The sequence below is a fragment of the Notothenia rossii genome (assembly GCF_949606895.1).
Source record: "Notothenia rossii genome assembly, chromosome: 2".
In the NCBI taxonomy this organism is placed as follows: domain Eukaryota; kingdom Metazoa; phylum Chordata; class Actinopteri; order Perciformes; family Nototheniidae; genus Notothenia; species Notothenia rossii.
Window position 1 is genome coordinate 45,577,662 of NC_136904.1, and position 18,153 is coordinate 45,595,814.

At 44.3% G+C, this 18,153-nt stretch overlaps 1 protein-coding gene across 1 annotated transcript in view; it reads right to left on the minus strand.

Moving 5' to 3' along the window:
* Window positions 1–18,153, minus strand: part of dok4 (docking protein 4) — a 166,989-nt gene that overhangs the window by 109,870 nt on the left and 38,966 nt on the right. The window contains exon 6 of the mRNA XM_079667222.1: window positions 12,957–13,381. Within this exon, the coding sequence (XP_079523348.1) occupies window positions 12,957–13,022 (66 nt within the window). The 5' untranslated portion in view covers window positions 13,023–13,381. The remainder of the gene's footprint in view (window positions 1–12,956; window positions 13,382–18,153) is intronic.

Genomic DNA, 18,153 nt, shown 5'->3' on the forward strand with positions numbered 1-18,153 from the left:
TTGTCCGGATGCTGCGGCAACGCCTGCCAGACAGCAGCAGACTGAACAGTTTGTGGCTGGGGTGATGGGGGTCTTTTATAATCCTGAGGGATTTCTTCCTGAGCTGCTGGGAGTAAAGGTCCTCCATAGATGGCAGCTCCATCCTGGTGATGTTCTGTGCCGTTTTTACAGCCTTATGGTTAAGGGCGGTGCAGCTGCCGTACCAGGCCGTGATGCAGCCAGTCAGGATGCTCTCTATGGTGCACCTGTAGAAAGTCAGGATGCTCTCTATGGTGCACCTGTAGAAAGTCAGGATGCTCTCTATGGTGCACCTGTAGAAGGTCAGGATCCTCTCTATGGTGCACCTGTAGAAAGTCAGGATGCTCTCTATGGTGCACCTGTAGAAGGTCAGGATCCTCTCTATGGTGCACCTGTAGAAGTTGCAGAGTATCCTGGGGTCCATGTTGAACCTCCTCAGCCTGCGGAGGAAGAAGAGCTGCTGTCGAGCTTTCTTGGTGGTGGGGTGAAGAGCCCATGTCAGGTCCTCAGTGATGTGGACACTGAGGAACCTGAAGCTGCTGACTCTCTCCACCGTAGTCCCATTGATGGCGATGGGGGCGTGTCCCTCTCCCTGCTGCTTCCTGTGATCCACAATCAGCTCCTTGGTTTTGCTGACGTTGAGATGGAGGTTGTTATCCTGGCACCAAGATGTCATTTTTCCGACCTTCTCTCTGTACGCCGTCTCCGTCTGTGATCTGGGCGATGACGGTCGTGTCGTCAGCAAACTTCACGATGGTGTTGGAGCTGTGTGTGGCCACGCAGTTGTGTGTGAACAGGGAGTAGAGGAGAGAGCTGAGCACGCAGCCTTGAGAGGCTCCGGTGTTGAGGATTAGGGTGGAGGATGTGATGTTTCCCACCCGCACTGCCTGGGGTGTGCCCGTATGGAAGTTCAGGATCCAGTCACAGAGGGCGCTGTTGAGCCCGATGTCTCTGAGCTTGATGACCAGCTTGGAGGGCACAATGATATTGAAGGCTGAACTGTAATCAATGAACAGCATTCTCACATATGTGTTCCTCTGGTCCAGGTCTGAGAGGGCGGTGTGGATCGTGAGGGCTATGGCATCGTCTGTGGACCTGTTTGCTCTGTAGGCAAACTGTAGGGGGTCCAGAGAGTCAGGGAGGTTTTGACTAACCGCTCAAAGCAATTCATGATGATGGAGGTGAGTGCTACTTGGCAGTAGTCGTTGAGGCTGGTGATTTTAGACTTTTTGGGGACAGGAACGATGGTGGAGTGTTTAAAACATGTGGGGACTACAGACTGCAGCAGGGACCTGTTGAAGATGTCTGTGAACACCTCTGCCAGCTGAACTGCACTCACCCTGAGAACACGGCCAGGGATGCCATCAGGTCCAGGAGCCTTGTGTGGGTTAACCCTTTTAACCCTTTGGAGTCGACCGTCACGCCGGCGTGATCAGATCACATGACCTGTTCAAGCCGGTGCCGCATAAAAAACAACAGTCCGGACAACAATGCCGTGTGTTTCTGTCGAAAGTACTGGCTTGAAACTATATCCCAGTTTTTGTTTCATGCAAAAAGACCCAGTAAACACGGAGATACGATGATATAAAGTTAATACATTTCAAAAGTACGAAAAATGGAAGCACATATTTGAATATCTTCGCCGTATTTGATCATTTTACGAAACGGAAAATACTGGAAACTGTAGATCCTGCTCAACAGGATGTATATGTGTATTTCTGTCGAAAGTACTGGCTTGAAACTATATATCAGTCTTTGTTTCATGCAAAAAGACCCAGTAAACACAGAGATACGATGATATAAAGTTAATACAGATATATTTCAAAAGTATGAATAATGGAAGCACATATTTTAATATCTTCGCCGTATTTTATCATTTTACGAAACGGAAAATACTGGAAACTGCAGATTCTGCTCAACAGGATGTATTTACCAGGGAGGGGGTGAGGTAATCAGGTAAACGGAGTGATACAAAGCGAGACGAAAAGAGACGAAGAGGGACGGCGGGAACCGAAGAGAGACGTCGGGAAATGGAGAGAGACGAAGATATACGAAGACAGGCGGCGGGAGACGAAGAGAGACGAAGAGAGACGGCGGGAGACTGCGATTGAAGTAAAGTGACAGACAAACATTGAGAATTTAGATATAGTTAGATAGATTCAACTATGATGAAGAGAACTCTGAACGTGAGTCAAACTATAAGCTTGTTTTTTGACATGGAGGAGGAGGAGGAGCCTGTGATGTTGCCCTCTGTGTCGTAGTTGACAGAAACTGCTTTGAAGCGTGGCACAGATAAAGACAGAAAAAAAAGATTTTTGTACATAATGTGTAGATACATATTTGTATTATATTTATAATAACACTTTTGCCTTATCCGAATGAAATCCCATGTACATTATTTAAGCTTTTAAATGTTTTGTTGTGCCTACTGTTGACAGAACTAGAGAAATTAGGAAAAAAAGCCTATGGATACACCTGTTATTTGTTCATAAAATGTGTATATAGGTTGATGCTACCTCAATCAAACTTTCACATTATCATAGTGACATCCCATGTATATATTTCCAGCTTTCAAATGGTTTCGTTGTGTATGTTTGTGTTACCTATATGAAAAATAATATCATTTTCAAAATCTGTTTTTACATTTTTTTGTGATTTTGGGTCCAAAATGTTCATATAGTATCTCAAAATGAAAGAAATAACTATCAGGTTGTATAGGTGAGGCTGTCCTTAAAAAAGAGATACCAAACATTGACATGCCAAACATTTCTTAATGGGGTTTAGTAAGGCAAATCAAAAGTATGCGAAAACGGCCAAATTAGCCCAGGACTCCAAAAGGTTAAAGGATTTGCAAACATCTGCCCTGTTTAAAACAAAAGGGCAGGGCTCCTGATCCTTCTCTGCACCCCCGCCTGGCTGCTCTCAAATCGTGCAAAAAAGCTGTTCAGCTCATCTGAGAGAGATGCGCACACAGACACTCCCGCAGCACCCCCCGCTGATCCTTTGTAGTCTGTCATTGTTCTTAGTCCCGCCCACATGTTCCGGGTGTTACAGCCTTTGAAGTCAAATCCCACCTTCTCTTTGTACTGTCTCTTTGCACTGCTGATAGCTCATATTTAGATTTCCTGTACTCCTCCAAATCTCCAGCTCTGTGCGGGATAGTGCGCGTTTTCAGTTTGCCACGCACCTCGCCGTTTATCCAGGGCTTTTGATTTGGAAATGTTCGTACAGAAACCTTCGGTACCACGTCATCGATGCATTTCCCAATGTAGCAGATGACCGTGTCCGTGTGTGTGTTGATGTTATTGTCCTCAAACACACTCCACTCCGTAGATTCGAAGCAGTGCTGCAGAGCTGAGTCTGACTCCTCACTCCATCGCTGTAAACTCCTTGTTTCCGGTCTGTGCTGTTTGAGTTTCTGCCTGTAAGCAGGCACTAGCAGCAGAGAGATGTGGTCTGATTTGCCGAAGGGAGGGCGAGGGGAATAAAGATGGTCCAGTATATTTTCCCTACGTGTCGGACAGCTGATGTGCTGGTAGTACTTCGGTAGGACCTTCTTCATGTTAGCGGCGTGAAAAACCCCTGCTACAATGAATGCTGCTTCTGGCCGTGAAGTCTCCATGCTGTCTATAAATCAAAACAACTCTCCTAGTGCTGTGTTGTCGGCGAGTGGCGGAATATACAAAGCTGTTATCACCACAGATGAGAATTCTCTCGGCACGTGAAAAGCCCAGCATGAGAACATGATGTGCTCCAAATGAACGGAACAGTCCGAAGAAATAACCCTCAAATCTGTGCACCAGTTATTGTTCATCATGACACACACACCGCCTTTCTTACTTTTCCCCGAGTTAGCAGTCCGGTCTTGGCGAAAGATAGTGAAGCCGACTGGAACAATGGCGGAGTACGGGATCGCGGGGTTGAGCCAGGTCTCAATGAGAATGAACACGTTACAGTTCTTAATGTCTTGTTGAAAAGCAATCCGACTTCTGATTTCATCTAGTTTATTTTCAATGGATTGAACATTAGCCAGAAGAATACTCGGAAGAGGGGGTCGGTTTTCTCGTTTCCTCAGTCTGACCAGCAGCCCGGCCCGGTGTTACAGTATAAGTTGAGTCATGACAACTGGCGACATTCTATTATTTTCGTCATAGGAATCCGGGGCGTGTACATTGAGGACCCATTGTTGACTTACCAGGAAAGAAACATCGTTTGTCGTTTACGTTCATCTTTTGCTATATCTGCCTCCATAGGATCACTTTGATGCACATTCAGTACTCGTATGTGAGGTTGTGGGGCAGAGGCCGATATCGTGACGCTTACAGGGAGGTATCGAACATTTCAAAGTAGGTGACTGTGTGGATGCCTGTTCAAAACATTGCAAACTTCAATAAATCATTTAAATTATATATTTGTGTCGACTTTCATTTGTTCATCGTTCTTAATGTGATGTATAGTAGCTTTGATAGCTGTCCATACCTTCAGACAGCCTAAAAGTAAAACACAAGTTGTTTATTCACAGCCTGAACGCTCATCGAGATGACTGGATCAGTCATGACAACTTGTGATCAGCTCCGATTAAATTGTGATATCAATTCTGTAGCTAACCTCCAGGGATCACGTTTATTTTATGAAATACCTGTATCCCTCTCATCAGAACACGACTCTACACTGTGCAGGAAAAACAATTACATACATGAAAATAATCTTGATGCATGGGAATTAAACACACAAACTAACAGATAAATCATCAGAAGAAGGCAGAGAGGAAGTAAATAACAAAAGGAACACGGAAGGCAGACAGAATTGCTTAGACACGGGTGTCACATGAAATTTAAAGGTTCTGGAAAGTTCCTTATACAGATTCCTCATGAGATTTTTATATCTCATGAAGTCCCTAAGTGACACACACTGAACAGTCTGGGGTCATGGTCCTTGTCATTTGCTTTTGTCTTCCCATAACAACATGTCCAAGATGTCCATGTGTCAGGCTAAAACATGTGACAGAACTAGCTAGATTTGGAAAGGTTTTTTGTTGCTAAAGTTAATATTCAAGCCATTTAAGAATAAAAATGCTTACATGACATGTCATTTGTTAAACATTAAGCTGTCTTCGGCTCTTTTCTGCTGTAACAAATGTAAATTTCCCCTCTGTGGGACAAATAAAGGTATTCTGATTCTGATTACATTTAACCTGTTATGGAAACATTTCTTGATGAAATTGATATGAAACAAATGCCATAAATATTGCTGTGACACATGGTGTCACATCGGGACTTTAACCCTAAACATTCACAGTAAACCCGGAGTGACATATATGCACAATTAGAAATATGAGTATGGTCTGGTCAGTTAATTTAGCTGATTCAATTATATTTAGTTAACATATGCTTTATTCTTCAATTCATAGTATGTTCAAACAAATGCAAACCAAAACATCATCCTTGTTAATTAAGTTATAAATAAGAGTTACTTTACCATTAAAGCCCAGATATTTGACACTAGGGGGGGTTACTTGTCAGAAATGTGTCTATTTAGTCTAAATGACGTTCCCCTTAATTTCCCCAAAAGTAGAAATGGGTCCGGGTTCTTATGGGTTAAACGTATAGGCTTAAAGGCATAATAGAACTACCGTATTATATGTATTCAACTTGTGCCCCGCTGGACTTATTTTTCTGTGGTTCACCGTTACTGTGACATATCAATATAGCCACGGAAGATAGTTTGTGTGTTTAATTCCCATGCATCAAGGTTATTTTCATGTATGTAATTGTTTTTCCTGCACAGTGTAGAGTCTTGTTGTGATGAGAGGGATACAGGTATTTCATAAAATAAACGTGATCCCTGGAGGTTAGCTACAGAATTGATATCACAATTTAATCGGAGCTGATCACAAGTTGTCATGACTGATCCAGTCATCTCGATGAGCGTTCAGGCTGTGAATAAACAACTTGTGTTTTACTTTTAGGCTGTCTGAAGGTATGGACAGCTATCAAAGCTACTATACATCACATTAAGAACGATGAACAAATGAAAGTCGGACACAAATATATAATTTAAATGATTTATTGAAGTTTGCAATGTTTTGAACAGGCATCCACACAGTCACCTACTTTGAAATGTTCGATACCTCCCTGTAAGCGTCACGATATCGGCCTCTGCCCCACAACCTCACATACGAGTACTGAATGTGCAGCAAATGGATCTTAGGAAGGCAGATATAGCAAAAGATGAACGTAAACGACAAACGATGTTTCTTTCCTGGTAAGTCAACAATGGGTCCTCAATGTACACGCCCCGGATTCCGATGACGAAAATAATAGAATGTCGCCAGTTGTCATGACTCAACTTATACTGTAACACCGGCACCGTCGCTTGGTCCTGTTTTTGCGTCTCTCAGGTAGGACAACAGGTAGCGAATCCCCATTGTCTGTCGGTGGGTTATTTTCCACGGAGTTTCGGATGTAAAGAAGTTCCTCTCTGCTATATTGTATAACAGAGTTGGTGCGGTCGGCTTGCATGTTGCGGACCATGTTTAAAGCTTGTTTAAACTCTTGGGCACACTGAGGTATTCTTCCTCTATTAATCTATATGTATAATTTACAAAAAAAAATTCTGAACACAACATACTATATATCTGTCTAGAGGCAAGCTATAAAAAGTTATTAAAGAAACATTTTGGAAACATAAATTATAGCTGACCATTTTTGCTTTGTTGGTGATTGGATGAATTATTCAGGGTGCTCTCATCTCTCCAAAATGGGCCATTACTGGAAATGATGTCCATGAACTCCTCGATGCTGGTGTCATGCATTAGTAGAGCTCTCTCTATATTCCAATACCCACCAAGGAGTGTTTATCCTAATCTCATAGTTTGGAATACATCCAACTCTTTAGTGTGTGTATGCATTTGAAGGATGGGACATGTGTTTTACTACTACTGAATTTGTTTCCTTATACCAGGGGTCTGCAACCTTTTTGAACAAAAGAGCCATTTTGCTCCTTTTTCCCCAAACATTTTTTGTCTGGAGCCGCAAAACATATTTCATAGCTTTATATCTAATAAAGTTGTATTTATTGTTATATCAGACAAAAACTACAGTTTTTTTGCATTTATTAGGCTATTTATTACATTATATAAAACTGTTAACCTCTAATAAGAAACAAAGAACTCCTATAAGGAGAATTAAAAATAATACACAGGCCTACTTTAAAATAAATTAAACACAGCACTTGGGGAGTCCTCCGCCCATTTGAAGGGGAAAAAAATATTATTAAAATGGGCCCACTTTGAAATAAATAAAACATATAGCTGCACCCTAAAAAGAGTTAAAGGTACGGTAGGTAAGAATGGAGAAACCAGCTTGAATGCGCTAGAATTTGAAAATACACAACCGGAAAAAATCTGCCTCTTCCTTCAGACTTTCTTACAGAGTCCCTCCTCCAACACACACGAACACCTACATGACCAATGAGGGCACGAGATAAGTTTGTGCACAGATGGAAGGATGACAGGCAGATAGGCCATCCAGTTACTTTAGCCGGGCCGGCTCAGATGATTGGTCGTGCTTTTTACAGCGCTACGGCTTCCAGAGATACATTTTTGTATGTATTTATTGTCAAAGCATTTAATATATTCATTGCTATCGGGACGTTAAGAGCATTCCATGGAATATAACAAAAAGTGTTTTCTGAAATAAATTACATACCCCATTGAATTATGACTGAAGATCGTCAGCTGTCTTCTTCTCCCTTGTTGTTCCTCGATATGTAAAGGCTGCAGCACCGTTGACAACTTCTCTCTACATATCAAACATACCGGTAAACCAGCATCGTTTGCTGTGAAAGCATATAACTCTGTCCACACAGAATTAAATCCTGTGTTCCTCCGGTACTTTTCTTTAATTTATCCATAGTTCGCTCATCGAGCCGGGGGTCGTTATTCGCCTCCAAGAAAAGGCGCTAGCGCTGGACCGTAGCAGAATGTGACGCATATTTTAGTTGATCTAATTAAAACCGTTTTGTTTTTTATTTATGTGTCACAGTATCACCCCAAAATACAAGATACGAAACATTTTCAACCATGCAACAAAATATAAATAGTCCTACAAATACTTTTATTTTATTTCCTTCTTATTTTTGTCTAAGCTCAAGGGAGCCAGAGCAGAGGGCTTAAAGGGCCGCATGCTGCCCGTGGGCCGCGGGTTGCCGACCCCTGCCTTATACCCACTCCCATTTGGACAGATGGAATAAACCTCTTATGAACACATATGTTTGCAGACTTCAGACGTCATTAACCATTGTGGTGCCGGGCATTGACAGGATACGAATTAGGTAGGACGTTGCTTGAGGAGAGTGTGGGGTTGGTTAAACCCTTGCCCCATGCCCATAGGCTGATCAATATCGATCGCATCAGTAGAATTTCAATACAGTTCATTACACTCAGAGGAGTGTTGCACTGCTAAAGCAGGAAAGAAGAAACAGACACTGCGTGGAAAAAACGGGGTTGGTTTCAGTCAGGGTACGCTGGGATTTCGCATGTCTCAGGTTTTTCTTTTGGCTTTGTTGTTCCTGTAGAGTTCATTCATTTAAGCATGACTTATAGTATTATAGTAGTATTTGTTGTACCAAGCCTTGAGGAGGATCTCAGCTGTGCATGCCTTCTCCGCCGGAGGATGCAGATAACTTTCGAACCACTCTTTGTGCTCCTCTCCACCCTGTCTCTAGCCTGCCTGTTCCACCGCGCTGCGTTACCCTGCAGACTGAGTCCAGACAAAGCTGAGGCTCATTAAGACTTTGCTAATGCTATCACCATTCAAAAACACAAGCACAAAGCTGCAATTATAAACATTTTTATATTAACAATTGATAAAATGACATTTTTTGTAATGTGAATAATGACATACAAAATTATCCCAGCAAAGCTACATTTCCGCTTCACTTTTTAGCATCTTTCAGCTTATTGTTTTGGTTTCACAACTCACAACTTTACTGTTTTGGTTCACTCACATCACTCCAATTAATGGCATGGTTGAGACCTTTGATAAACTTATCAGATACTGTTTGATGTTCCTGTATCAAACAGCAGACAGACACATTTAGTTAGTGACTGGTTCACTTTTAGTAAGCATTTAGCAGCTGAACCAACCAGATATTTCCCCTGGGAGTTGGTAACGATTAAACCAAAGCTAAAGAGAGAGGGAAGGCTGGTCTTAAATTCATCAGCAGAAAGCATCAAATGTATATAAGAAGAGAAAACACATTGTGAAAGAGTAAAAGTTGCAAAACAAATATATATATAAATATAAATATATAAATATACTGTTGGTACTTGTCAATGTCTCCAGGTGTGTACATGTAGCCCTGTAAATACGATGTCCTTTATTGCTATCTGTTGTTTTATGTTCATGTTGTAACCTACTTGCTGCCATGTTGGACAGGTCTCCCTTGAAAAAAAGATTGATGATCTCAATGGGACCATCTGGTTGAATAAAGGTTTGAAAAAAAAATTATTTAAAAAGAAAAAAAGGTTATAAAAAAAAAGAAAAAAAATTGCGGTATATTTTGTGAGTCTCACGACGGTATTGAGACATTTATTTACCGCGATATCACGATATTCGATATATCGTTACATCCCTAGTCAGTAGTAGTTAGAGGTCGTGACATTTTACAAGCCACTTTTTTAAAACATGAACGTGAGCCTCATTGTTGCAATGGAATAAAAAGTCAGCTGATCACACTGACTTTCCAAAGTCATTAGGATTTTAAATAAATTGCTGCTGCGTAAAGGTTGCACGCACACACGCACGCACGCACGCACGCACGCACGCACACACACACACACACACACACACACACACACACACACACACACACACACACACACACACACACACACACACACACACACACACACACACACACACACACACACACACACACACCTGTACAGAAAAAACACGGAATAAACCCTGATACCCTCAATAACTACCGGCCCATCTCCAACTTCCCATTCATGTTAAACATTTTGGAGCGAACTGTAGCCTCCCAACTACAATCTCACCTTGACCTTACCGCTGCCATCGACACCATCAACCACTCCATCCTCACCACCCGCCTTCAGTCCTTAATTGGCATAACCAGCACCACCTCAAATCACATCTCTCTGGCAGAAAACAATTCATTTCCATTATCAACTGCAAATCCCCCACCGCTTCAGTCATTCACGGCGTCCCCCAGGGCTGCACTTGGTCCCCAGCTTTTCATCACTTTCACCCTCCCACTTGGACAGATCCAAGCAACTTCGGTTCCACTGTTGCGCCGACGACACCCAACTCTACCTCTCTACAAAAACTATTTCTGCAAACATCCACTCACCAACTGCCTCACTGACGTCAAAATAAGGATGCAAAACAACTTTCTGTGACAAATCTGAAATAATCATTATTGGCTCAAACTCACTAACCCGCTCCACCCAGGACTTCTCTCTAAACATCGACGGCTCCATCGTCAATCCCTCAACTCACATCCGTAACCTTGGTATCATCCTTGACCCCGCTCTCACTTTCCTCCCTCACATCAACCAGATCACTAAAACCGCCTTCTTCCGCTTAAAGAACATCGCCCGCATCAGACCCTCCCTCTCATCAGACCCCCCCTCTCATCCACCGCTGCTGAAACTCTGATCCATGCCTTCATTACATCCCGACTGTATTACTTCAACAGCATTCTCTATGGTTCACCTGAATACATCCTCAATAAACTGCAATATGTCCAAAACTCCACTGCCCGTATGCTCACCTCCACCCGACGCTCCGACCCCTATCCTCCAGGACCTCCACTGGCTCCCCATCAAACACCGGATTGACTTCAAAACAGCACAGCAGTATTTGAAGTGAGCTGCTGAACAGAACCGGGCTCCAATTCATTAGATTTCCATACTATGAGTCATGCAAAGTTGAATTCCACTGCCTGTCTATCGGAATATGACTCATACTCACTCAAATTAGCATTCCCCATGCAGCTCAAGCCACAGGCAGAAATGTAGGTTCACTCTGTTCAGGGGGTCACGCTTAATAGAGGGGAGAGTGGGGTAAGATCAGCCTCTTTTTACTTATGTTGTCCTCTGGGCCAAGACCATTTAGATAGAAGTGAAATGACAATAACAACCTTTAATCCAGGATGTGTTCGGTCAATCACAATTCAGATAATGCATCTATCACAAAGGGCCATGAAAATATGACTTCTAAAAAACAAGGGGTCTTGTGGCTGAACTTGCCCCATCTCAGGGGGAAGTTGATCCGAGTCGAGGGGTAAATTGAGCATTTTATACTACAGAGACTTCCCTTCAGTGCCTCTGGGGGGTTCAGTTGAACCACTGGCTCACCCTAAGCTAATTTTTTGGAAATAAACTGTCTAGCTTAGTACTTCATGCTAATCGTTAGCTAAATTATCCACACAGTTTTACACCTTGCTAAATAACCAGCATGTATGATACATATTTTCAGACCTGTATACATTTGCATTAGAAATCATGTTCATGTCTTTGGTATATAACACAACAAGTTTAATAATGCTTAGCATGTTAGATTTTTAATTTATTTAGAATTACTATCTTTTGTGAATTGTTCTGAAAGTTCTGTAAATATTGTTAAAATGCTAAAATATAATTAATGTAATTATGATCTGGTGATTGTTATAGACCAGGGGTCGGCAACCTTTTTGATATGAAGTGCCATTTAAAAAAAAAATGTTATCAGCGTGCCAACGATCGAGAATTGTCAAGGGGGGGGGGGGGGGGTTTGAGGAGCTTGACGCTCGTCAACTATCAGCAGGAGGGCGGGGGAGCCTCGCTGCGGGGAAGCAGTGTGTGGACCTGTCGGTGCAAATTACATGATGCCGAATTTAACAAACACATTTCAATAATTGGTTTAAACGGCATAATAATAAGGACGATCGTCCGTTCTGTGATTCTCCAGAACACACATGTTATGATATTAGGGTCATGCAGAGTCAGATGAGATCGCTGTCCCTTTAAGAGAGAGAAAGAGGGGTGTGGCTTGTGCATGTGTAATTAATGGTAGAGCGACAGTGAGGGAACGTGTGTATCTTTCTGGAAGGGAAACGGGAAAGCAGAAAAACAGAGGTCTGTGATGTATTTTGTGAAACAGAAGAACAGCTAAATAAATGCAACGTCCTCCAAAGAAGAGCTCGCCTCTCTCCAGTCATTTAAGCTAAAGTGGGTTATTGAACCTGAAGCTTGTTGCTTCTGCCCTCCTCGACTACGGTCTGGGAGCCGACAGGAAAGTTCAACACACAAATGGCCAGTCCGCCCCTTTGTAGCATATTATTTCGATGAGAGATGAGCAGATCGCCCCTGGGCTTTCAACTAAATAAACACAGCCACGCAAAAACTGCGTCATTTGTACAGCTCCTTATGGGTACTGCAATTAGTGAAGTGCTTTCCTCCGTGGTGAAACGATCAGCACTGCACCACGGAGGAAAGCGGCAGAAAGTCACCTGGAGATAAAGAGAGCTGGGCTGCGTTGCGTGCATGGCTTCCTTCTGCAGGTAACGGGAGGACGCGCTCTGGCAGCGGTCTCGCGTTCAGGATCCGAGAATTAATTTAAATATTTGTGCACACTTATTCCACTTATTCCTAGTGTGCCACTGGTTACGGTGCCGCGTGCCAATGCTGGGCACGCGTGCCAGGGGTTGCCGACCCCTGTTATAGACTATCATTATCCTACTTGTCATTATGAGAGACGTTGTATTTGTCCAAACCTGACGAATATAAACAAAATAACCTGTGTGGCAGGATTACGGAAACCAGTGTAAAGATAAACTTTTTGAAATACTGTTAAAAATAAAGTGCATCATTATGATGTGTCATCAAATGCAATGATATGCTGATTGGACAATGTTTTACAAACACTCACCCCCAGCTTGCGGCTGCGCATGCGAACGTAGCCCTGCTTGACGATGTCGTTGAAGTTGGAGGCCATTTTCGGAGGGGGGGTAACCAGCTGGGTGTTGCTGTGGAGACCATCCAGAAGTTTCTTTCCTACCTCAGCCCGTCCCTCTCCGTCTCTTCCTGCCACTTCCCAGCTTCAAGCGTCTCTGTCCTGCTCGTCTTCCTCTCCTTCACTTCCAATCCTCTCCGTGAATTTGTGTGTTACACTTCCTGATTGGACTCGTCTCTCCTCTTTCATGGAGCTTCACAACTTCAACTCCCTTATGTTTCCTTTTGTCTTCCGCTGGATTTATCTCCTTCTTTGTTTGTTTTTCCTTCGTTCCGTCCTTTTTTCATTCACTCATCAGCATGTGGCTCGTCCCTCCACGGCCTCCTCGGCATCTCTAAGAACTGTACAGACAAAGACGGAGAGGCAGAAATGGATATATACTATATATATTTTTTTTTCATCGTAGAGAGAGGAGCAAAAACATTATCGTCCATTATTCATGCCGGTGGCACACACCATTATTTAGGGCAAGTATTGGGGATTGCAGCTTGTGACATGTTGTGCTGTAATGTGCTGTTTGCTGTGTGTCTGCTTATTTTCTCAGTTTGATTCACTGTGTGTGTTTGAATTAAACTCAATGAGCTGTAAGCTTCTGTTTGTGTCCATAAACCTTGAACAATTAAATTAAATGATTCTCTCTTCTAAACCAACGTGTATGTTAGACCCAATTCCAACTAAGCTGTTGAAGGAAGTTTTTCCATTAATTAGCACTTCTTTATTAAATATTATGAATATGTCTTTATTATCAGGCTATGTTCCACAATCATTCAAAGCAGCAGTGATAAAACCGCTTCTTAAAAAGCACAACCTCGATCCAGAGGTTTTAGCCAATTATAGACCTATTTCTAATCTTCCGTTCCTCTCAAAAATTATTGAGAAAGCAGTCGCAAAACAGCTGTGTGATTACTTAAAAAACAATGATTTATTTGAAGATTTTCAGTCTGTCTTTAGAACACATCATAGCACAGAGACAGCTCTGGTTAAAGTCACAAATGACTTTCTAATAGCCTCTGACAAGGGACTTGTCTCTATTCTTGTTTTGCTCGATCTCAGTGCTGCATTTGATACTATCGACCATGATATCCTATTGCAAAGACTAGAGCACTTCAAAACTTATTTGACACATCTCTCCTCTTCATATAAAATAAGGTGTTTAAATGATATTACATCAAAGACTATGACAAATATAGGTGTCTCAAGTCATTACTATTACATGTGTTAGTAATTTGAAAAAAACAACCACACTCAGTCACAACATGGACTCAATGGTGCACTCTCATTGATCCTGTGATCGCTCTTCCTGTGTGTGTGTGTGTGTGTGTGTGTGTGTGTGTGTGTGTGTGTGTGTGTGTGTGTGTGTGTGTGTGTGTGTGTGTGTGTGTGTGTGTGTGTGTGTGTGTGTGTGTGTGTGTGTGTGTGTGTGTGTGTGTGTGTGTGTGTGTGTGTGTGTGTGTGATGAAACTGTTTCAATGGAGTGTTCAATGTGACTGACAAGCCAGCAGCCTTCACACACACATCCAGCAACAGCTCCAACTCTTCTCACAAAGACAAAAGTGTGTGTACTGTATGAGTGTCAGATGAACTGACATGCATAGGTACAGTGTTTGTGGACACTGAACACAGTGGACAGTATATCTTTCACAACACACATTATCAGCAATAGATTCTTACAACTGCAGTCAGTGATATTTGAATGGGTCTGAGTAAAAACAGTAAGATAGCAGCCAGTGTTAGCAGGTGCTGAACATCAATATCAGTCACTCATCTGTCAGCTGATGGCTTCTAAACACAGGCAGCGTGGCTCTGTGTGTTCATCGGGAACGTTGTGCACCAAGGATACAAAGAGCCGACCCTGATGCCTCCAGCTGTGTGTGTGTGTGTGAGGCGAGCAGACAACTGATCGTCCTGCAGACAAACCAGCGATGATGTGCTTTTTCATTAAAGATGGGGTCATTATTTTGTCAGGGCGCACATTAGCCATATAGACATTTGTTTACTTTTGGAGCCATTAACAGCCTTTTGATTAATGATGTCCATGCAAATGTACAGCAGATTAGTGTGAATATGTTTCTGTGTGTTGTTCAGGTTCACATTTTAGAGCATTTGAGGGAGCGTCTCGAGCCAGTAGACCCTCTGCTTCAGTCCGGGGGGTTCTACTCGTCATACTTTCTTGTGAGCAAGAAAGTCGGCGGATTCTGTCCAGTCTTGCACCTCAGAGGAATCAACAGATTCCTGAAGGTGCTGCCCTTCCATATGCTAACCACAGCAGACACCCTTTGTGTTGTCGCACAGGGGGAGTGGTTCGCAACCGTGGACTTGAGGGACGTCTACTTCCTTCTCAGTTCCAGGTGCTTCCCTTTGGTCTCTCCCTCTCTCCAAGGGTGTTCACCAGGTTCGTGGCGGCAGCTCTCACACCCCTGCAGGCGTCCTGCCCTATCAAGACGACTGGCTGGTCTGCGCGCCATCCCGGCCTCAAGTGGCCCAGGATGCGGCGCGCCTCTTATCTCACGTAGCCCGGTTGGGCCTAACAGTAAACACCAGGAAGAGTTGCCTGGACCCCTCCCAACAGGTCACTTACCTGGGCATGGTCCTAGATTCAGTCGCCATGAGGACCTACCTGACACCTCGTCGTGCAGACAACATTTCCCCCCTTCTTCCCATCTTCAGGCTGGGCAAGAGGGTGCCTTACATTCAGTTCCTCTGACTCTTGAGCATACTGACGGCTGCCTCAGCCGTTGTGCCCTTAGGCCTGCTGTCACTACGCCCCCATGCAGATGTGGCTGAACAGCCTTCACTTGGACGCCAAGTGGCACAGGCACAGAAGAGTCAGGGTGTCTGAGCGGTGCCTCCACTCTCTGTCCCGCTGGAGGGACAGGGCCTATCTTTTGATGGGCATGCCCATGGGCGCCAGCCCATCCCGCCGGGAGACTTTCACTGTGGATGCATGTCTCTCAGGGTAGGGTGCAGCGTGGCAGGACTGCTCAGGGTCAGTGATCTGCCCAGGAAGGTGCACGACATATCAACGTGCTAGAGCTTCGGGCTGTGCTGCTTGCACTATTGCACTTTTTACCCCAACTGGCGGGCAAGCATGTGCTCGTTCGTTCAGACAACATATCCGCTGTGGCCCGAATCAACCACCAGGGGGGCACCAGGTCCTCAGAGCTGGGCGTTCCCCCGCCTGGCCAGTCTGAGGGAAGTCTTTCAACCAGGAGACCAGAATCAGGCCGCAGATTTCCTCTCTCTGCACAAGCCTCCACCGGGGGAGTGGAGGCTTCATCCAGAGGTGGTGGAGACAATTTGGAGCCTTTTCGGCAGGGCCGAGGTGGACCTCTTTGCCTCGGAAGAGTCAAGGCACTTTCCCCTCTGGTTCTCCTGGGCAGAGGTGACCAGCCCGATGGGTCAGGAGTCAGGACGCTCTGGCACACGACTGGCCAGACAGTCTCCTGTAAGGCCTTCCCGCCACTGCCTCTGATACTACGGGTGCTTCAGAGGGTCCTTACTTAGGGGTAAAGGCTCCTTCTGGTCTCCTCCCGCTGGCCGGGGAGAGTTTGGTTCCCACTGCTGTGCAGTCTCTGCTGCAGCCCACCATGGCGTCTCCCCGACAGGAAGGACCTTCTGTCACAGCTCAGGGGTCAGATCTGGCATCCCGACCGTCACCGCCTTAAGCTTTGGGCTTGGCCTCTGCGGGGCCCAACCCGCTGTTGAGCGTTTTCACGGCATCTGTCAGGGAAACTATCATTAATGCCAGAGAGCGGCACGCGTGAGTTGCTGTGCCCTGTGCGGGCCCTAAGGGCCTATATTGATGCTATGGCCTGTATACGGCCGTCAGAGCAGCTCTTCGTTTGCCACTAGGAAGGGTCGTGCTCTCTCTAAACAGCTGCTGTCCCACTGGGTTGTCGATGCCATCTCGCATGCCTATGGGTCAAGTGGCCGCCCCCCGCCATCAGGGGTGAGATGCCACTCTACGAGGAGCATCTCAACATCCTGGGCTGAGTATCCTGTCACTCCGAATTCTCGTGTGCTCGTGAGAAGATTCTGGGAACAGATCCTCTGACGACACCGGCATATATAGCTGGTCTCACGTGGGTCACAGGTGACTTTGTTTTTATTGGTACTCGAGCAGCGCATGCGCACGATGGACATATCCAGTGCTAAAGCACCGCCTCTGGCGATCATCCGGGACTCATAGAACCGTAGTTACAGACGTAACTATCGTTTCACATACCAGTTTTTCAGAAATAAATGTGCCATTTAATACCAGTGGTAACTTTAACATCGATAATGAATTACTGACACGAGCACGTTCTTTATGCTAGCAGCTGTTGAGCAGGTACTGCATTTTAATTTGCATAGCTGCATACATTCACAGGTCTCCAAGAATTCCTGTGTCTAACAAGATATTTCCTTGTATGCAGATCATATTCTGTTGTATTTTCAGTAATTAAGCCACCAAACCCTGACAATCCCATTTCCTGTTAACATACACACAAAGTGTATACGAGTATTGACACTCAAACCCAGAAAACACACCCACATACAGACTTCAACTTATTGAGCTGAACTAATTAAAAACTCCAATCTGCATTGATCCGCTGGTCCATTTTTTAAATAGTGCAGCCCACACATACATCAAGCTTCCAAAGAAATGTACCTGCAATTCAATAATGCAACTCAATTTGGATTGGATAGCGTTCCCGGTTTAGGACATGTGAATCAGTCACTAAGCAAATGACTGGCACATAGCAGCTCACTGGGGGACAGTGGCCATCGCAGGTGAGCTAATGAGGTATTGAGTTATAAAGCAGTCTACTAGACTCATGGATAATCTTGTCGTTCTGCAACAGGGATGGGGAACCTCCGGACTCCGGGACGTATACGGCCCGCGAGACCATTTGGTACGGCCCTCAAGGTAATTTATAAACACACGAAAAAAGAATTTTTTAAAATAAAATCTAGACCGCAAAATAATTAAACAAGCGAGTGCCTTTTTTTCCTGGCCAAGGTCAGGGTCCTTGAACACAGCAAGAGCCTAATGTGTCATCACCTGGTATGTGTCTCGTCTGACAGGGGTGTAGTTCTAACGGAGAGCACCAGAACGCGGCTCCGGGCTGGG